Source organism: Perognathus longimembris, chromosome 2 (genome assembly GCF_023159225.1).
Source record: "Perognathus longimembris pacificus isolate PPM17 chromosome 2, ASM2315922v1, whole genome shotgun sequence".
Classification (NCBI taxonomy): domain Eukaryota; kingdom Metazoa; phylum Chordata; class Mammalia; order Rodentia; family Heteromyidae; genus Perognathus; species Perognathus longimembris.
Genome location: NC_063162.1, coordinates 88,601,653 through 88,624,049, shown reverse-complemented (window position 1 = coordinate 88,624,049; position 22,397 = coordinate 88,601,653). Strand labels below are relative to the sequence as shown.

General features: G+C 39.3%; 1 protein-coding gene across 4 annotated transcripts in view; it reads left to right on the top strand.

The window, feature by feature from the left end:
• The first annotated feature begins 738 nt into the window (after positions 1 to 738).
• Positions 739 to 22,397, top strand: part of Klhl7 (kelch like family member 7) — a 43,084-nt gene continuing 21,425 nt past the window's right edge. The window contains exons 1-5 of one of the 4 annotated variants that reach the window (XM_048339697.1): positions 739 to 1,022; positions 18,260 to 18,362; positions 18,870 to 18,963; positions 19,170 to 19,294; positions 20,927 to 21,102. In XM_048339697.1, the coding sequence (XP_048195654.1) occupies positions 18,284 to 18,362; positions 18,870 to 18,963; positions 19,170 to 19,294; positions 20,927 to 21,102 (474 nt within the window). In that variant the 5' untranslated portion in view covers positions 739 to 1,022; positions 18,260 to 18,283. Of the gene's footprint in view, positions 1,115 to 9,541; positions 10,983 to 17,230; positions 17,273 to 18,259; positions 18,363 to 18,869; positions 18,964 to 19,169; positions 19,295 to 20,926; positions 21,103 to 22,397 lie in introns of those variants that run through there. The other 3 variants (XM_048339695.1, XM_048339696.1, XM_048339698.1) reach the window with 3 other exon arrangements.

The window sequence follows — 22,397 nt, the reverse complement described above, 5'->3', positions numbered from 1 at the left end:
TCCTTTCTATACTCAAACACCAAAACCAACAAAACTATAGTTACTAAAGCATTTCCCTGCGCGGTAGGATCGAGTTCTATGTTTTCTTAGAATACCAGGCAAAGACTAACTGAAGATTTCCGGAGATAACACCCGATAACACCCGATCTCAGTTTTAACATAGTTAAACCTATCAATGAGATGGTGTGCTCTCGCAATATGAATCCGAAGCAAATAAATTTTGTGCTCAGTGTAGTAAACTTTTTCCTTGCCGTGCATCTTTAATAAATAATAAACTGGGCTAAGGAATCTCTTGCCTGTTAATCCTAGCTTCTTAGGAAGCTGAGATCTGAGGATCACAGTTCGAAGGCAGCCAGGGCAGAAAATGCTTATCTCCAATTAACCACCAAAAAAAGCAGGAAGTGGTGCAGCGGCACAAGTGGTAGAAGGCTAGCCTTGAGCACAAAAAACTCAGGGACAGCGCCCAGGCTAAGAGTCAAGCGCCAGTACCAGCACCAAAAAAAGAAAAGTGAAGGAAGCGAGCGAGGCGAGGATCTGATACAACAGTGAAGAATACACCAATCCTGTCCCCAACGAGCTTCCACTCTGGAGAGACTTTAGTGTGTTCACTGCCCAGCGATCTAAAATAGATAATCATGTTGGTTATCACACGCCCACGCACGGCAATGACGTACAGGCTCCGCCCTCTGCTCTCTGCCGCCTGCCCCGCCCCTCCCCTGGCGTAGTGCGCAGGCTCTGCCAGCGCTCGGCTGCGGACACGGCTCCCACGCAACGTCTCCCTCACACTCGGGAGCTCCAGAGCGGACCGCCGCGGGCCTCGTCCACTCCCATCTGTCCAGCCGGCGCCGCCCGCTTGGAAGCTGAGTCCTGCGTCGCAGCCGCAGCCCTGACCGCCCCCTGTCTGTCGTTACCAGAGCCCCCAGCGAGCTCGGGGAAGCGCTAGGCCCTCGCCCGGTTCGGCGAGACCCCCTGGCGTCCACCGCGCAGTGGGAGTATGGCAGCCTCTGGGGTGGAGAAAAGCGGTAAGAAGAAGTCCGAGAAGAAACTTGCTGCTCGAGAAGAAGCTAAATTGTTGGCAGGTTTTATGGGCGTCATGAATAACATGCGGAAACAGGTACCGCCTCTGTGGGAGTGACGGCCGGCTTGGGGGGCAGGGGTCCGGGGCGCAGGCCCTGGCGCCGGGGCTGGATCGCGGGCCCCGGGCATGGCTGACCCTCTTCTCCCCGCTTGCTCGGCCGCTGCCCCAGCTCGGCCGGGCGGAATCTGGAGGGAGCGGAGGGTGGCGTTGGACGGTTCTCGAGCCTCCGCCGCCGGCGCTGCTGTGGCCTGCGTGTCAGACTCCCGGGGGGGCCTCGGGCCGGCAGGGCATCGGGCGTGGGTTGTGTAACGCACCGCTCTGCCCTAGTTATCTCTTTGTGAAGCGAGCCGCCTGCCATTTGGCGAGCCCTGCGTACGGCGGGGTGAGATCTTGGGGGTGGAGAAGCGCCCAGTTGGCACAGCCCAATCCTCACCCCCGAAAGGGGAGATGTGTTGCTGGCCTTGAAAGCGGCTACTCTTAAATAAGGATCCCCGTACCCACCGCCTGTGTTACTCTGGTAGAACTAGTTAAAGATAAATCCTCCTTCCTGTACGTGTTAGTTTAGAGGAGAAACAACCATTGGTAAATACCATCTTCCAAAGGACACAGGGCACCCCTGATATTAAAGCAGACGTCTTTGTTCTGTCTTTGATGTGTGGTGCATTCTTGAAAGTCAGCAGTACGTCGGCCGCAAAAGGTGGGTTCTTGAAAAGAACGGGTTTGAACGGTGGAAAAGGTAATCTGGGCATAGATAGGTTCTGGGGTGTGTGTGTGTGTGTGTTCATTTCATCACATCTAATCCACTCATCAGCCTTTGCCTAGAAAAGTCATTTACTTACTTTTTGATGGTCTTGTAAAAAACATATGTAAGGAGATGGTGGATCGCTTGGGTTTTGTTGATTGTGGTCCTGTTTTTCAAGAAGACAAAGGTGATGGATGTGAGCAAGACTGAGAAACCTTGTTTGTTCCTTATGTGTTGGTTTCGCTGGGAGTGTGAAGAGTAATATTGGAATTTAAGGTTTTAGTGGTTTTTGTTTTGTTTTGTTTTCCCATGAAGGCCTCAACTCAGTTTCTTCTTGCAAACGCGAGCTGAAGAGATTGGCTTTGTTCACCAAGTGCTAGCACAGTGTACTAGTTCAGTAGCTATCTATGGGGATGTCTAAATCTCCCCTGGCCCTTGTGCTGAAGTGGCTGTGAATGGTTGGATTCATTATTTTATACAGTTGTTCATGTTATTCACATTGCTACTCTTTCGTGTAACCATTTTATATTGCGGGAGTGTGTTTGTCTGACTGTAAGAATAGTTGAACCCAGTGACCAGTGCTTAAAATTGGTGAAGACCCCATATGGAAACTTCTCCCCAAAAATATCTTCATTGTGGACTGTACTGAAAACCATTACCTCATTCTTTAAATAGCTACAGTGCAACTGGGCGGCAGCTCAGATGTTTACTTACAGAGGAAAGAATTGTCTGAGGTTATATATTTAGCTTTTTGGTTTTAAAATTGCATTCACAAAGCTAGAGGCATGGCTCTGTAGTTGACCTAGGAAGTGCAACACATTGGATTCTGAATTCAAACCCCAGTAACACCAATCAAGAAATTAACTCATAATATTTCTTAGAGTTTGTCTTACCACCCCCCACCCTTTGTGAGCAGTACTTACTGGGAAGTGAACTCAGTATCCAAGCAAGTCCAACTTTTTTTTTAATCTTTTAAAAAATTTGTGTTATTGTTAAGGTGATGTACAGAGGGGTTACCATTTCATAAGTCAGGTAATGAGAAGTTACCAAATTATAAGTCAGATAATGAAAAGTCCTATGTTTTGAACTATATTCTCCATCTCCTAGACTTAGCTTTGTAGACTACAGTATCACCTACCTATTTACTGTTAAAGTAGAAATACAGGCCATGAGCCAGTGGCTTATGCTTGTAATCCTAGCTACTCGGGAGGTTGAGATCTGAGGATTGTAGTTTAAAGCCATCCTGGGCAGGAAAGTCTGTGAGACTCTTCTCTCCAATTACCTGTCAAAAAGGCCAGAAGTACCTGACTTATGTAACTGTAACCACTCTGTACATAACTTTTAAGATAGCAAAAAAAAAAATTTTGAGGCCAGAAGTAGAGTTGTGGCTCAAGTGGTCAAGCTCTAGCTTTGAGCAAAGAAAGCTCAGAAACAAAACCCAGGCCTTGGGTTCAAGCCCCATGACCAGCACAAAAAAGAAAAAAATAGAAATGTGGTTACTAAATTATAGTTACTGAAAAAAAAAATCAAGGTTCTGCTACTAAGTAAGAAGGAAAAAATGTGTACTTGATGAGCAACCCAGGTTCTCTTTCATAAATAGTTGTTGCCGTAGCCTGCTTGATTCTCTTTTAATCATTGGTTTTGAATGTGTTACAAGCTTCTCCAGTAGCATATTTTGTGTGGATATGTGTGTTGGTGCTGGAGCTTGAACTTGGAGCCTGGGCACTGTCCCTTAGCTTTTTCACTTAAGGCAAGCACCATACCATTTTATCCACAGCTCCACTTCCAGCTTCTTGCTAGCCATTGGAGATAAAAGTCTCACAGACTTTCCTACTCAGTCTAGCTTAGTATAGTAGTCCTCATATCTCAGCCATCTTGTTTAACATTGTAACATAGATAATATTTCACTGAGAATGACCAACAGGGCAGATGATGGGAATTTGGAGAAACACAAACTGCTTTGAATCAGAGGAGGAATGTTTAAGTGATAATGGGAATTTTATAAGTGTTCTTGAGAACAATTTCATAAGTGTTCTTGTTCTTTAGTAAATGTTTTCATGTTATGATTATTTTTGCTTACCTTTATAACCTTATCACTTTAGGGATCAGGATAATGAGTACTGCATATTAGCCAAAATCATCCCTTCAAGACTATGAGACTACTCTGAAATTAGCAGCCCTCAACTGCAATCCCTGCTCCACCAATAATTTGTTTTTGTGAGTTTAGTTAACATGCTTTACGTCAGTTCATCTCTCTCTACTTATATTAGTCATTTTCTGTTGCTATAATGAAATATCTGAGGGAGAGAAATTTATAAAGAAAAGAGGTTGACTTGGCTTATAGTTCTGGATAGCCAAGACATAGCCAGCATCTGTTCAGCTTCAGATGAAGACCTACTGCACCATAAAAACTATTGTTAAAAGTACTAGCCTCGAGCAAAAGAAGCTCAGGGACAGTGACAGTGCCCAGACTCTGAGTTCAAGCCCCAGGACTGAGAGAGAGAGAGAGAGAGAGAGAGAGAGAGAGAGAGAGAGAGAGAGAGAACTTTCCCATGTAGTGTAGACTTCCTATATAGTACAGATACTATATATCTCTGTGTAGTATAGACTACATAGAGACCACGTGTCATAAGCACAAAGCACCTATGACAAAGTAAATATATCATCAATAAGAAGGAATAGCATGACCAGTATACAAGCAGTCCCCTAGTTTGTATTTCTGAGTTACTAATTTCCCATGGAAACCACTGTACTATCAACCATAGATTTGCTTTTATAAATAAATATGATAATACAGTATATACTCCTTAGTTTAATTTTTGTTCTCTTTTTGCACGACAGAGAATCAATCCTAGAGTCTCATGCATGCTAGTAGGCATGTGGGCTACCACTGAGCTATACCCCTAAACCTGTGTTTTATTTCTTTTTTTTTCGGGGGGGGGTTATTGTCAAAGTAAAATACAGAAGGGTTACAGTTTCATACATAAGACAGTGAGTACCTTTCTTATCCAGCTTGTTACCTCCTCCCTTTTTCCCCCTCCCCCCCGTAAGTTGTACAGTTGGTTTACACCATATCATTTTGTAAGTATTGCTGTTACATTGGTTTGTCTTTCCTGTGTTTTACTTCTTAAAGCCAACATTGAGATTCATCTGTGTTGTAATTTGTAGCACTAGTTTGTCCTTGTGGTATATTAGCATTTTATTGTATGAATGCACCATTCTATCATTATGGACATTTCAGTTATTTTCATGTTGGTGATATTGAGTAGTACTACTTTAAACCGTTTTATATGATTTGGGTATGCCTTGTGTGCACATGTAATTTTTGTTGGGAAATACTGAAAATTACAGGAATACAGTATAGCACATTCAGGCTTTTTGTTTTGTTTGCGCGGGGAGGGAAGAAGTACTGGGGATAGAACCAAGTACCTTGTATGTGCTACCACTTGAGTTGTATGGCTAACATAGCCCTTTTGTTTATATTTTGTTTTTGAGATTTGGGTCTCACTGTGTTCCAGTTGACCTCAAACTCCAGATCCTCCTGCTTCTGCCTGATACATATACTACCACATCCAACTATACATTCTGTTTCCATTGATAGCTGTCATAATGTTTTTCAATGTGATTATTCCAAATTATACTTCTGCCAGTTTGGTATTGCCAGTGTTTATAACTTTAGCCATTTTCACGAATGTATGGTGGCATGTTATTTTTTTATGATAATCTTTTTTATTTCTCTAATTCTGAACTACTTAAATTACTTGTTATATTAGAAACAGACTCTAAGGACTGGGTCATAATCATTATTGCTTGTGATTACCTTCTTTTGTATTAATGAATCCAAGAGTTCTGAACATTTTTTAGGGACATGTCTTGAGATCTTCCAGAGCACCAGCATAGTTCACATTATCTCCACACAAAATGCATTAAATCATAATTAGCACTTAAAATCTTATATTATTCCCTTATTGTGAGTTGTGTGAGAAAGCCACAAAGTTGATTTGAGGTCACTTGGACTTACTAGCTAAAATAGCTTTGCTTCATTTGTCCATTCAACTGTCCAAAATTTTAAGTTATGAATTGTCACTATCATTTAGAGTTTCTTGTGAATAAGCCTTCAGCATTAAACTCACAATAATAGAAACACTTCTGGAGCATTTACTCTATATCAGGCATTGTGCAAAAATTTTCATGCTTTATCGTTTAATTCTCATGACTCCATTTGGCAGGTCTCATCACCCAGACATTTCTATTCTTAACTCATGTCCATCTGGCAGAATTTTAGTATTGATTATTATTTATTTATGGCGGACTTCTAAGCACAGCTGGATAATATCCATTTGGTCAGTCATTAGTGGTTAAGTAAGTTCTTTGCCATTAACTTTTGCTGTACTAGTAGGAAATTCTACATATTCACTTTTGGTATTTTGTTATTTTCCTCTGATCTAAGCCCCCTTCTCTGAATCCTTACTTTCAGGAAATCATGGGGGGGGGGAGGGGTTACAGTACTTGAGTTTGAATTCAGAGCCTCAGTCTTGCTAGTTTATAGATGTGGCACTCTGCCTCCTGAGCCACCCATCCAGCTTTGCTTTTTGCTGCTTATTTTAGAATGGAATCTAGCTGTTTATTTTAGAATGGAATCTAGCAAACTTTTCTTTCTCCTTTTTTTTTCTTTCTTTCTTTCTTTCTTTCTTTCTTTCTTTCTTTCTTTCTTTCTTTCTTTCTTCTTTCCTTCCTTCCTTTCTTCCTTTCCTCCCTCCCTCTCTTCCTCCCCTCCCTTTCTTTTCTCTCCTTCCTTTCTTTGTTGTTGGTCATGGGGCATGAACTCTAGGCCTGGGCACTGTCCCTGAGCTCTTCAGCTCAAGGCTAGGGCTCTACCACTTGAGCCACAGCACCACTTCCAAACGTTTCTTCTTTGATTCATTTGAACTGTGATCTAGGTATCAGCTACGTGAGTAGCTAGGACTACAAGCATGAGCCATCAAGTCTGGGGTAGAAATAGTACATTCCCTTTCCTCTTTTAATTTTTCTGCAACAGAGAAACACGAGAGGAAGGATTTATTTTGTTTGCCTCAAGTTACACAGGGCTCAGTCCATGATTGCTTGGTCCCATGCTCTTTGGCAGAACGAGCCAAAATGTGTGGTGAGGACCTTTTACCTCATGGCAGAAATAAAGCAGAGAGAAAGAGAAATAAGAGCCTACCCCCACTGACCTATTTTCTAAACTTCCCACAGCCTTTCAAAATAGTGCCACCAGCTGAGGACCAAGCACCTAAAATACAGCCTTTAAAGGTAACACTTTATAATCCACATCATAACATTCTGCTCTTGGTTCCCAAGATGCTCATGTCCATCTCACAATGCAAAATGTGATCCAATCCAGTCTGTCTCTAAGAGTCCCCATAGTCTTAATAGTTCCAGAGTTGTTCAGGCATCCAGGCTAAAAGTCTCCTCTCAGACTCCAGAACAACTCTTAACTATAAACCTCTATAAAAATAAAGTTACATACTCTTATGTATGGCTCAAAGTGAATATTCCAACTCCTAAAGTGAGGAATGGGAACATAGAAAGGAAGGATTACACCAAAGCAAGACTAAAATACATGAGCGCAAACATTAAATCCGAGGCAAGCACTTTACCACTAAGCCATATTCCCAGCCTGCAAACATTAAATCCTATTGATCCATAGCTAGTTTTCAGAACACATAGTTGTATGCTTCTTTGGACTTGGTCAGTTTCAGCCCTGTAACTTCGCTGGCTGCCGTTCACATGACTTCTCTCCTGGACAGGCCTTGTTTGCTCCCTTTGACTTTACTCAACAGCTATTTTATGTTCCTGGCATCCACATTGTCTTTGTTGCTTGAAATGTGCCTCTGTGCTTCATGAATCACCTCAGAGGCTGATAGTGGGGACTCTTGCCCTGTCATGCAATATTTAACTTCACAGGCTTTCCTTCGAAATCTAGATGGAAGCCTCCACTACCTATAACTCTTGTGTTCTGCATGCCTGCCAAACCAGTGAATAATGCCAGAGTCTGCCTCCATCTTGAGTGATAGCTATGCTTCTTTGGACTAGGATGTCAGTGGAATCTTGAGTGTTTGAGTGGTAAGCTCCATGAAATGAATCCTAGTGAAACAACTTCCTTAGGTAGCCTTGTGTAAGTGGGTTGCCCTAAGAAGCTCTTGTGAGTGATATTCTTTCAAGTGAGTACACTTTCATACCTTTAGCCTGTCATGAGTGGGGCCCAGCCAGTTCCTGAAATGCCTCAAAACACCTTTCAAAGCATTTAGTTTAGTTTTCTTTCTTTCTTTTTTTTGCCAGTCCTGGGACTTGAACTCAGGGCTTGAGCACTGTTCCTGGCTTCTTTGTGCTCAAGGCTAGCACTCTACCACTTGAGCCACAGCGCCACTTCTGGCCGTTTTCTATATATGTGGTGCTGAGGAATCGAACCCAGGGCTTCATGTATACTATACAGGCACTCTTGCCACTAGGCCATATTCCCAGCCCCTTAGCTTATTTTTAATGACATATCTCTTCAGAATCTGTGCCTTTCTTAGCCCCAACTTTACATGGGTTCTTCAGCACAAACTGCCATTCTTTCAGGTCTTTCTGCTTTTGTGCACTCCTCATTCATTATCACTATAAACCTCCCTAGAGGCAGCCTGCAATAACCTGCTACATAGCAGGCTACTTCTACTAGTTAAGCTCTACCTAAAGTTTCTAGCATTTCCCCCAAATAGTACCTACCACTGGGGACCAAGCCTTTTGTATTTCTTGTTTTTGTTTTTTTGTTGTTGTTTTGTCAGTTGGGGGCCTTGAACTGGGGCCCTTTGTGCTGTCCTTGAAGTCCTTTTGCTCAAGGCTAGTGTGCTATATCGCTTTGAGCCACCCCACTACTTCTAGTTTTTGAGTGGTTATAGTGTGTCTCTCGGGGACTTTTCTGCCTAGGCTGGCTTTGAGCCATGATCCTCAGATCTCATCCTCCTGAGTAGCTAGGATTATAGGTATGAGCCACCAACACCCAGTTTGTGTTTTTGTATTTTAACCATAACAATAACATCAGTACTTCTACCTAGCCTTTGGCTTTTTTGATGCAGGCCTCCTCTGTGGTAACAAATGAAAAGTTGTGTTGTTTATTCCACATTTGTTGGGCATATTCATGTTTTAACTTCTTCAGCTTTTGAACCAACCAACAATCCTGTCCATCATTCTTAGTCTTAACATTATTCTCTAAACAGTACTTTTTCTCCTGTTGAACTCCAGAGTTGGTTGAGTTCATTGCTTTTTTGTACTCACCATTCATTTATTGCCCCTATTTCAGTTTGGCTTTCTAACTCACTCAAGTGAATTCTTACTGAGAGCCAACTGTATGCTAGGCATTTTACTAGGTTATAGACTTGTAATGTTAAGCAAAATCTGATGAGCATTACCCTTATACAGCTTATGGTCTAATAAAAAGAATGAGACATTAGTAAAGCCATCACACAAAGAAATGTAAAATTGCAGCTGTGGTAGAAATTATTAAGTAGAAGGTAATGGAGGGCATGCTGGATGCGTGATTTAACCACAAGAAAAGTCTCCCTTAGGAGAGGTAACATTACCTAGGCACAGAAAAGAGTCTCTCAGATGGACCAGCAGTATATGTAGAATTGGAAACCTACATTACTATAGAAGATGAGCACTTTACCCCTAGGCCATATTCCCAGCCTTCTACGTTACTATAGAATGACAAGTACAAGAGATTGAGTTTTAAGAGGTTAATGTTACTAGAGCACAGAACATGAAGAAGGAGTAGCTAGTAAGCTTGCCTCATGTATCTCACTTTAGAAATCTAGGTCTGAGGATTTAGCTCAGTGTAATGTGCTTGTCTGGCATTCACAGGACCTTGAGATCAACCCTCAACATTGCAAAAGGAAGAGGCGGCATCAATTTAGAAGGGTATGGCTTTATTCTAAAACCTTTTGTTAATGGGAAGAGAGAATGTTGTATGTTTTTTGGAAACATGGCTCATGCTTTGTACTAGATGAATTAGAGAGTTTTCATTGGTTGCTAGTAGACCTTTGGATGTCACTGTTGTAATACAGACATGGTTGCTATTATATATATATATATATATATATATATATATATATATATATAATGCTTTTTAACTAGGCGGTAAAATCAACTGGCCTGGGTGATTATGACTACTATATGTGGTTGAAATAATTAGGATAACTTAAAAGAGGACTGAAAATAAGAAAGATGTCAATACATGTTATTTTGTTGTTTTTATGATGGCTAGTGGTTTATTGGATGCTGAGGGATTTAATACAAAGTATCACTAATGAATTTTGGTATTATGTAATGCATAACTAGATGGAAATGCATCAGAGCATTGGAGAAAGGTTTATAATTTGTGGTATTGTCAAGTTGGGATGTCTATGGGACTTTGTAGTATATATGATTAGTAAGAAGGTCTGGAGAGTTGTGGGTTAGAAGTGTAAACTTATGAATTATCTGCATTTGAAACTATGAAGAGTTAAGAGTCTAGGATAAAGGCTGTACATGAGCCTGTGGAAGAGATGAGAAAGGAATGGCCAGAAGAGCAGGAGAATATATAAGAAATTTGAAAATCATGGAAGAATGAGGATTGCCAATTTTGAAGCCAATGAGAGGTCAAAGTAAGAACATAACTAAAGCTGACAGAATGTAGCCACAGAGGGCTTTACTGACAGTAGAGAGTTACATGGGAGGAGAGACAGATGGGAATCAGACTGGTATGAGTTGAATTAAGTTAAGACTTGAGAAAATGTGAGACAGCTTTCTTTTTAAGATATGACGCTGAAGGGATTGAGACAACCAAATGAAGTTTGCTTTTTTGGATTTATTTAAATGAGTAGGATTAAAATATTAAAAACTAGTGTCATTTGAGATGAAGAGATTGCCTACATGGGGGACAGAATGGGCAATTAATAATTTCTGAACTGCAACCCAAAATAATTGTGATTAATTTCAGTTGGAGGGGTTAATTCCTTTTCTGAAGTAGAAAGAAAGGATTGATATTGGTTATGTGGAATCAGAAAACCAGATTTCTATCGAGAGACTTCTGTGATAGAATCATCTGCTATCATGGAGGAAGAAGATGAAGCTAGAGGTTGAAAAAAAAATTCTTTGTAAATGGTATAATGACTTGTAGTGTTTTGTTTGGATGTTATAAATTTATAATGGTACTGGCTTTTTTTTTTTTTTTACTGGCTTTTAGAACCTTGTTTTTTCTAATCCCAACCTAATTCTTCAATCATACCTTCTTTTAGCCAATTTTATAATAGTGTTTTCATAACATTTGATTAAAATCATTTCATCCAAAAGAAAGTGTTTAAGCTCTTATCTGATCCCTTCCTAACTTTGCCTTAGGAGAGGGGCCAAATCTAAGTTAAAACTTAGAGCATTACTGTTTTGTTAATAGTAAAATTTCTCTGATAAGAAGTATATTCTTCTTGAAGTATACTCTTCTGAAAAGTTTCCATCTGCTAAGCAACACTGTTACGGTATGTCTTATGGTAGGCTCCATGGGTTGGGCTTAGGCCCAGCCATTCCTTTTTTTTTTTCCCCTCTAGGATATGTGAATGTCAGATGCCAGGAACTAGATAATTGGGATGTCTACAAGTGATTTTAAGGCTTTGCTACCTTGGCTTTTCAAAGACTTATTTTCCAGTGTTGTTTTAGCAGTGTATATGGGGGATAATCAAGTACTTACTCTTCATTTGGCAGTGTGTTTTATTGTGTCTTACTTGGATTTCTGTCTTCATAATAGCTGTCTATGTTGACAATCTCAGAGAGCTAAATGCTACAATTCAGGCACCAAAGCTCTTAACACAAGTTAACTGACAAAGTAACCATCGTTTTTGTTTTTGGTTTTTTTGGGTTTTGGTTTTTTTGGTTGTGGGGTTTAAACTCAGGGCCTAGATTCTGTCCTTGAGCTTTTTCACTGAAGGCTAGCGCTCTACAACTTTGAGCCACAGCACCACTTCCTGTTTTCTGATGGTTAATTGGAGATAAGAGTCTCACAGACTTTACTGCCTGGGCTTGCTTTGAACCCTGATCCTAAGATCTCAGTCCTGAGTAGCTAGGATTACAGATATGAGCCTCCGGCACCCATAAGTGTCATTTTATTTCTCAGTTTGCCTCATCTTTTGGGTTTTCTTTAAAAACAAAAACACTAGAACAGGAACTACTTTGTTCTATTTTCAGTGCTTAGTGAAGTATCCCCCACAGACCACTTTAGGGGGGTTTTATTCTAGAAAGCTTTGATATGGGTAGATAAATGTTAAATTAATATATGCCTTAAGAGGTTAACTACAGGCTAGAAGTTCACTTCTATTTCCTATCTTAGATTTATGACTTTCATCCATAGCTCTTGAATATTCTCCAGTGAACCAAACAACAGAGCATAAGGCCCTACATTTAATTCCATTCTAGCAACATAAAGCCTTCCAAATTTGGCATGTCAGTTTTCTCTCTGACTTAAAAGGCAAGCAAGTTCCAAATGTCTGCTCTTCTCATTTCTTATATGATACAGCTTCCTTACTAGAAAGCACTTGATCAGGATAGCTCATTCAGTTACTGCACTCTGAGCTATTCTCTTGTGAAACAGATTTAGTTAATATAGCAGATGCAAAGCTAAATTTCTCCATTTCAGGGTAGTTGGTCCCCCACTTTTTTTTTGACATGACAAAGGGCCCTAGACTGCTTAAAAATGGCACAGTGTCACTTACCTCCACAAAACTGAAAATATACAATTCTATCTTGTAGTACACTTCACAAATACTAACAGATTATTATATAGTCTAGCTCATGTTATTTCTGGCCAAAACCAGAATAGACACTTCTGTTTCTGGGGAACAGAGGTTTCCAAAGAAAATAAGAAAAGCAAATCTTGGCTTTGGCCTTAATAGGTTGCCATCTATCTTGCTATGTATGGTTTACTGATGGTCAAATTCAACTCAGCTGGGAAGAATTCTCTACCAAGAGGTTAATGGGACTATTTGCCCTCTATGTAAAGATTTCAGATGTGTATGTTGTGTTTCTCTGGCATATGACACATTCTTTTTTTGGCGGGGGGAAGGGGATGTTAGAAAATTTTCATAGTGATCGAATCATCCATTAAGTCATGCACAGTTCTCTTTCTCTCCCTGTTGTCCATCTATATATTTATAGCTTAATTTAAACTTGTTTTTTGAACCTGTGTTCCTGACAAGTGCTGCATAAGACTTGTATAAGGGCAAAGCTTGAGGGAAGACTGATCCACATTAGTTGCAGGCAGTTCTGCAAAGCACTATTTGCAGGCTTACATTCTCTACAATTCCAGTATCCTGATTTTTCTGCATTTTTGTCCCATATGATTCTATCCTGGTCCGAAGTTACTCATATCTCTGAACCCTCTTTTGGAGAGTCTTTTCTCTCACTTTCATTTGTCTTAGCTGAAAAATGGTCTGTAACCTATTCCTTTAAGGCCTGTGGTTCCATAGGAGCCAGTTTGACCTTTACCATTTAAGTTTTCACTATCTTGCCAACTATGCAGCAGATATGTTCTCTTACCTATTTATAACAAATGGGCTATGTCTCTAATGTCTCCTCTATTTGGATCTATTATTCCATTCAGGCAGCCTTTGCTGACTTGTTAACCTGCTTCTAAGTAGGTTCTTTTCCTTTCTATCTTAAAAAGCTGACATTGTTTAGATAAAAAATACCTGTCTTTCCTCCCTCTTTTTTTGATTTGAGCCTAAATGTTTGTTTCATTCTAATGTACATTTTATATTGTATATCATTCTTACTGAGTTTCCTATAGAGGAAAATAGGATTGATGAAGTTACTGCCAGTCCTTAGTATTCTGGAAATCTGATCTAGTACACTCCTTTTTCTTCAACAGATTCTCCATAACATATACCAGCCCTATCTTCACACCGATATCACCTTGAAAATTACTAATTCAAGAAAGACCTTCCTTTTTCTCTTTTTAATCCAGACTGTTCTAATCATCTGCTATAATTATATTATCTGTAAGTAAAATCTTCTAATTGAGAAGAAGAAATGGTTAACTGTAAGAAAACAAGCAAGTACCATGGGCCTTTAATCCTAGCAACTCAGGAGGCTGACATTTGAGGATCATGGTTTTTGAAGCCAGCTCAAGAAGGAAAGTCTGTGAGACTCATATATCTCCAGTTGACCACCAAAAAGCTGAAAGTAGAGCTGTGGTTCAAGTGGTAGAGTACTAGTCTTGTGCAAAAAGAAACTCAGTGATAGCACCCAGGCCAATAAGCTCAAGCCCCAGGACCCGCTCAAAAAAGAAAAGAAAGCAATTTTTAAAAATTATTTCCTAGATTTAAACTCTTTCTGAGATAACTGAATTCTTTTTGAGTTCCATAACTCCTTCCTTTGATAAACATTAGAAATAGCTGTTCCTCTCCTCCTTCCAGCCCCTTAGTCCCATCATTTAAAGGAACTACGTGTATTTTCTATCCTTATTTCTTTTTTTCTTTAGCTTAATCTAGTTGTTTTGCTGCTTCTTTTACTTTATCACTTGGGTTATTCAGATCATATTTGTGTTTAGGTCCAGTCCTATTTTCTTCTGCTTTTGTGAACAAACATGATGCCTGAAGAGGCATTTTAAACTTTTCTTTTAGGTTTCAGGTTTGTTATGACTTTAATGAGTCTTCTCAAGTAACTCAACCTAAAAAGATGCCTTTCCCAAATATAGTAAGAACTCCATTTTACATTATCATTTTAGTGATTTAAATCAATACATCACTCAATTGAAGTTGAAACTTGAGTCTGCTTAGGTTTATATAGCCAAAGCCAACTTGAAATCACACTGCAAAGGACTGATTTCAGAACTTTGTTTACAAACAACATAATTCAAATGTTAGTTTGAATCCTTCAATCCCCTCTTTCCCCTCTTTAGGATTTTATGAAAAATAGATTTTGGGACAGTTGATTACATGCCTCTTAGTAAGACTAATACATATTGTAAAATGCCATAATCTTGTACAGTACTCTGGAACTTACTGCCTTTTGCAGTCCAGCCTGGCAACCATAATACAAAAAGTCATTGTATCATCTTAAAGTAGCTGAAATGCCTAGGTGTTTTGAGGGGAAACTTTCCTAGCACTAAATGACTCTTCCTGAAAAGCCTCCAAAGTGTACAAGCAATGATGGTACAAAGTTTCTATCTTCCTCTGTGTTGCTTTGTATGACTATATGTATGAGGAGCTGTTCTCTATCTCTGATCCTGAACAGATGAGAAATAGACACAGATGAATCAATGGTGAAGACAGCCTGGAGGTCATAACTTTGACTTGAATATTAAATTGGGTTTCCTGTTCTTTCATCCCTAAACTAAACTTGCTTATCCATGCTAAGGCAGAGCACCTGTGAACAGAAAGATTCCTCCCTTGTAGGAACGACAAACCTACCCAGTGAGCTATGTCTCATTTTAAACAGACTTTTAGGAGAATGACCAGGACCCCTACCTATATGTGCACTGACACTCTTGTCACATCTTTCCACTTCCTGATGTTGTCTTCAGTTTCTTCAGACTTTTATACTTTTCACTATATAGATCGTTTACTTCCTTGGATAAGCTTTTTCCTAAATATAAACCTACACACACACACACACACACACACACACACACACACACGGCTATTGCTGGTTTAATAGTTTTCCCTCTGCTTGTATTGTTGGTACACAGAAAGACTACTGACTTTTTTAAAATTTTTATTGTCAAACTGATATACAGAGCAGTTACAGTTTCATACGTTAGGCAGACTACTGACTTTTGTGGGTTTTATTTTTGTATCCTGCTACTTTGCTGAAGTTACTCATCAGGTCTAGGAGCTTGATGATGGAGTCTCCCAGGTCCTTAAGATGTAAAACTATGTATCTCAGGAAGAGGTGGCATCCATAAAAATAAATTACTTATTACCTGGCTTATGAAATGGTAACCCTCTGTACAACACCAAGAATAGCAAGATATTTTTAAAAATCATGTCTGCAACTGGTGCCGATGGCTCATGTCTATAATCCTAGCTACTCATGAGGCTGAGATCTGAGGATCACAGTTCAAAGCTAGCCCAGGCAGAAAAGTCCCTGAGACTATCTCCAATTAACAACCAGGAAACTAGAAATGGTGCTGTGGCCTAAAAGTTGTAGAGCACTAGCCTTGAGCAAAAGAGCTCAGGAGCAGTGCCCAGGCCCTGAGTTCAAGCCCCATGGCCAAGAACAACAACAAAAAAAAAATCATGTCTGCAGATAGGAATAGTTTAACTTCTCTCTCTTTATACAGTCTTTTTATGTCTTCCTTTTGCCTAATTGCTCTGGCTAGGAGTTCCAGGATTATATTGAAAAGAAGTGGAAAGAATAGACATCCTTGCCTTGTTTCTAATTTTAGAGGAAATAGTTTTAGTTTTTCACCATTTAGCGTGTTGGTCTGTCATATATGGCCTTCATTATTTTGAGGTAGATTCCTTCTGATCTTAGCTTCTCCAGAGTTCTTAACGTGAGTGGATGTTGAATTTTGCCAAAAGCCTTTTCTGCATCTACTAAGATAATCGTGGGATTCTCGTCTTTGGCTTTGTTGATGTGATGTATTACTTTTTATTGATTTATGTATATTAAACCAGCCTTGTATCTCTGGGATAAAACCTACCTGATCGAAGTGCATCATTTTATTTTGATTAGTTGCCAAATTCTGTTGGCAAGTATTTTATTGAAGAGCTTTGCATCTGTGTTCATCAAAGAGATTGGCCCATGGTTCTTTTTTCATTGGATCCCTGCCTGGTTTGGGGATGAATGTAATGCTCATTTTATAGAATGCATTTTCTGTTTCCACTTCATGGAATCTTACATTAAAGTTTTTGATTAATATACTTGAATGCAATTAAAAATACTTGACAGATATCTGATTCCATAAATTAAGAAAAATGTGCAAAGAAAATGTCATCTAAATAGCAAGTGGAACCTTAACTGTCAGCTAAAGAAGAAAGAAGACAACAAGAAAGCATAATAAATAGTATAAAAGAAGATGACATATATAAAATAAAATGCTATATTAAACTTGAAGAAATAAACTAAATCCTACTAAAAATAAAATTACTTCAAAATAAAATAAAATAACTTCAAAATCAGCCTCAGTCTGTTTTCCGCTGTAGTATAACAGAATACCACAAACCAAGTAATTTATAAACAATAGAAGTTTATTTGATTCAGTTCTAGAGGCTACTGTGTTCCAAGAACATGTTACCAATATCTCTCAATGGTGTTCATGTTCCGTTACATCATGGTAGAAAGCAGAAAGACAAGAGGCAAAGACAAGAAACTTGGAAAAGCTTACTGTTTTTTGTTTGTTTTTTGCCAGTCCTGGGGCTTGAACTCAGGGCCTGAGCACTGTCCCTGGCTTCTTTTTGCTCAAGGCTAGCACTGTACCACTTGAGCCACAGCGCCACTTCTGGCTTTTTCTGTATATGTGGTGCTGAGGAATCGAACCCAGGGCTTCATGTATATGAGGCAAGCACTCGTGCCACTAGGCCATATTCCCAGCCCTCAAACCTTACTCTTTTTGTCAGAAACCCACTTCCATAGTAACTAACATTTCTGTGGTATCCATTCATGAAGGAAAAGCCTTCATGACTTAATTGCTTTTTAAAAGACCTACACACTTCTCTCTCTCTCTCTCTTTCTCCCTCTCCCTCTCCCTCTCCCTCTCCCCCTCCCCCTCCCCCTCCCCCTCCCTCGTCCCTCCCATCTTAGACTTGGACTCAGGGCCTGAACGCTGTCCCTCGCTTCTTTTTTGCTCAAGCCTAGCACTCTACCTCTTGAGCCACAGCACCACTCACCACTTCCAGCTTTTCTGTTTATGTGGTGCTGAGGAATTGAACCCAGGGCTTCAAGCATGTTAAGCAAACACTCTACTGCTAAGCCACATTCCCAGCCCAAGACCTACCTCTTAATATCAGTTACAATAGCAATTAAATTTCATCTGAGATTTGGAGGAAATATTCAAGCTTTAGCAACTCCCTCCTGAATATCTTATAAACAAATTCTATTGTGGAAAAAGATTGGATTTAGGGCTGGGATATGGCCTAGTGGCAAGAGTGCTTGCCTCATATATATGAAACCCTAGGTTCAATTCCTCAGCACCACATATATAGAAAAGGCCAGAACTGGTGCTGTGGCTCAAGTGGCAGCATGCTAGCCTTGAGCAAAAAGAAGCCAGGGACAGTGCTCAGGCCCTGAGTTCAAGCCCCAGGACTGGCCAAAAAGAAAAAGAAAGAAAGAAAAAGATTACATTTAAATAAAAACATTGATAAAATAGTGATCTGGTTAGCACCTGTTTTACATGTATTGTCAACTAGGCCTAGTGAGCCCTTTTTAATTTAAATATTTTCCTTTTTGATTAGAAAACATTGTGTGATGTAATCCTCATGGTCCAGGACAGAAAGATACCTGCACATCGTGTTGTCCTTGCTGCAGCCAGTCATTTCTTTAACTTAATGTTCACCAGTAAGTATCATAAGGTAACAAGAAGGCTTTTCTTTTCTCTTTTAAGAATTAGGTGGACTCTAAGTGAAAAAAATGACACAAATATACCAAGTTATGCTTTAAAAGGGAAGAAAAATGAAACATAGCATAGTATAGTGACCTAGATTTGAAGATGAGACCTGGGTCTAAATCCTGCTTCCTCTACTTAATACTGTTTTATGGTCTTGATCAACTTAAATAACATATTTATCTGAAGTTTCCTCTTTAGTGTTCTAGCTGCCTACAAAAATTCCTAGAAAAGATGACAGCTTTGCATACAGTATATACTATATAATCATTGTTCTATGTATCTTCTGCAGTCATTGTTCTCATAAGTTTGTTGCAGCTAAATCAAACATTTTGCTTGTAACAGTTTAAGAGTACTGCTAAATTATTTTGAGGTTGGTAAAACAGAATCTAGTTTAGATGCTCTGGGTTTCTCAGTTAAATTTGTGGTAATCCTGATGTCATTTTTTTTCTCCATTTCAGCTAACATGCTTGAGTCCAAGTCCTTTGAAGTAGAACTTAAAGATGCTGAACCTGACATTATTGAACAACTTGTGGAATTTGCTTATACTGCTAGGTGAGTTAAAGATTGTTTCTGTTTTAGAAGAATAATAATACCATAGCAAAGAATTGTCACAAAGCAGTATGCTCAATTCTTCAGAAGGAAAAGCTGTAAAGGTAGAGGAGTTTGCAAATGTAACTCACTAAGGTACATTCTACAGTAACATTATTTAAATAATAAAAAATTACATGAAATTAATATTCAGTTTAACTTGTTTGCAGGATTTCTGTAAATAGCAACAATGTTCAGTCTTTGTTAGATGCAGCAAATCAGTACCAGATTGAACCTGTGAAGAAAATGTGTGTTGAATTTCTGAAAGAACAAGTTGATGCTTCAAATTGTCTTGGTAAGAAATACCAGATTCCTGATTTGGAGTTGTTTGTTTAGTTTTGTTTTACTCTTCATTGTGTCTTTTAGTAAAGAAAAAACATAATGATAAGTCTCCCTCCTTTGGGACATTTTGTTGTTCATTTCTGCACACACTGGAACTGCGGACACAGAGGGAGAACTGGAAAGCAAGTAAAAAGGAAGCAGATTAATTTCAGAAAATAAAAAAATACAGACAAAAGGGACAAAATTAAGAATGTCCTAGTGTCCAGAAGAAAGGAATTGAACTAAATGGAGCAGGAAGGAAAACAGCTATGCAGATGACTATACTGATGGAATTTTTAAAATGACAACCTGTATCAATTCTCTGGTGATTAGATTAGTCAAGAATCAAATAAAGCTCTAGGAAACCCAGTAGTTTGAGAGATAGAAAGTCATGCTAAACAACCTAAAAAATGGCTTCTATTGATAAATGCAGTATAAGAAATGGAAAGGAACATTTCCAATGTAAGAAAAAGAAAGAATGCATTTAAACAGGCAAATCCATAATATTATATTTTTGACATTGAATCAAATTGAAAAACAATAAAGACCCAAACTAAGAAAGATCAAACAGGGAACATCACCTCATGATCTCCCCTCCCCCCCAAAAAAAATGCAAAGAAAAAGTCATTTGTGAAGTATGGAAGACTTGAGAGGGAGACATGGATACTAATGTGAAATAGGAGTTTCAGAAGAAACAAATGGAAGAAAAGCAAACTTTTTTGGCTTAAAAAATTAATTTTTTAGCTGGGTACCCGTAGCTTGTGCCATAATCCTAGCTACTTAGGAGGCTGAGATCTGAGATCATAGTTCAAAGCCAGACCAAGCAGGTAAGTCTGTGAGACTCTTATCTCCAATTAACCCCCAGAAAATCACAAGTTTTTGTGTAGCTCAAAGTGGTAAAGTGCTAGCCTTGCATGAAAGAAAGCTCAGGGACAGCACCCAGGGCCTGAGTTCAGCCCCATGACCGACAAAAATACTAACTTTTAAGCTAAGTTATACTCAGGCCTGATCAATGGACTAAGGTATTCCTTTCTTAAATATATCCTAGTGATATTTTTATTTCCAGTTATTTATATTTGGGTTGGTAAATGTTCAGGAACTAGGTAGTGATAACACTGGCTTAATACTGTGACTGTACAAAATGGAATGACACCTCTGAGTCTGTGGACCTATAAAATCTTTTATCCTTTAAGCTATTGATATCAAGGGTATTGTATGTTGTTTTGGTTTTTTTACAGTGATAAATGGCTAATAGACTTCCTGATCTATATACATTTTTGCAGTGTGGTTTTGGAATTCCCAAAGCATGTAATTTTAAGCTAGATAATCCTGGCATGCACCAATAATCCTAGCTATTCAGGAGTCTAAGATCTGAGGATCATGGTTCAAAGCCAACCTGGGCAGGATAGTCTGTGAGATGCTTATCTCCAATTAACCACCAGAAAACCAGAAGTAGCACTGTGGCTGGCTCAACGTGGTAGAGTACCATCCTTGAGCTGAAGAGCTCAGGGACAATGCCCAGCCCCAGAGTTCAAGCCCCATGACTGATAAAAAGAATAAAGAATTTTCTGTTGTGTTGTGTTTTGTTTTGTTTTCCCATTCTTAGGTATAAGTGTGCTTGCAGAGTGTCTGGACTGTCCTGAACTGAAAGCAACAGCAGATGAATTTATTCATCAGCATTTTACTGAAGTTTACAAAACTGATGAATTTCTGCAACTTGATGTCAAACGTGTAACACATCTTCTCAACCAGGATACTCTCACTGTGAGAGCAGAGGATCAGGTGACTAAATTGCCTTCTCACATTTTGCTTAGTAATCAATAAGGAAATTTTTACATCTGATGTTTAGATACATAGGATAAAGAGTCATATTAAGAGAATATATATTCTTTACAATAGTATAGGATTACAAAGCCTATGAATCTCTAGTACTTATAAGGGCAGGCTATTTGAGAGATTTGCCACTTGACAGAGAGAAAACTGCTCGGTACCATGGGAGTCAAAATAATGCCTACCCCAAAAGAGGGCCACATTCTAACCCCTAAATCTGTTACATTACCTCCTGGTACAGGGGCTTGGACAGTATGATTAAGTAAAGGGCCTTGGAATTAGGAAGTTATTCAAGTGGATCCAATATAGTTATAAGGATCCTTAATGTTCAAAGATATGCAGTGTACAAAAGGGTGGACCAGCCATTACTGGCTTTGAAAATGGAGGAAGGCTGCAAGCCAAGAAATGAAGGCAGAATGTTATGGAAACAACTGTTTTATCACTGTTGTAATTGCTTTCAACATGCCATGTGAAACTGTAGCTTCTATCTCAGTACACTGGATACTGTATATACTGGTATTCAAACGAGGGAAGTGAAAGGGAATATCAAAATCGAGAGACAAAGGATAAAAAGACAAACGACTCCAAAAGCAATACTTGCAAAACCATTTGGTGTAAACCAACTGAACAACTCATGGGGGGAGAGGGAAAAGGGGAGGGGGAGGAGGATGAGGGAGGAGGCAACAAACAGTACAAGAAATGCACTGAAGGCCTAACATATGAAACTGTACCCTCTCTGTACATCACTTTGACAATAAATAAGGGGGGAAAAAAAAGAAATGAAGGCAGATGTTAGATGTTGCAAAAGGTAAAGAAATAGTTTATCCTATGGAGCCTCAAGATAGCTCTGCCAGTGCCTTAATTTTAGTCCAGTACAACCAGTTTTATACTGTATCTTCTAGAACTGTCAGACAATTTGTGAGAATTCTGAGCTGCAGAATGTTTGGGTGCTGTCAGTCTTTATTTTCATCCCCACATCCTTTTCTGTGTTTTAAGACCCTAAATTTATGGTAATTTCTTGATAGCAGCACTAGAAAACTAGTATGGAAAGATACAATGAGACCACATTTTATTTTTGCTTGTTTGGGTTTTTTTCCAGTCCTGGGGATTGAACTCAGGGCCTGAGCACTGTCCCTGGCTTCTTTTTGCTCAAGGCTAGCACTCTACCACTTGAGCCACAGCGCCACTTCTGGCTGTTTTCTATGTATGTGGTGCTGGGGAATCGAACCCAGGGCTTCATGTATATG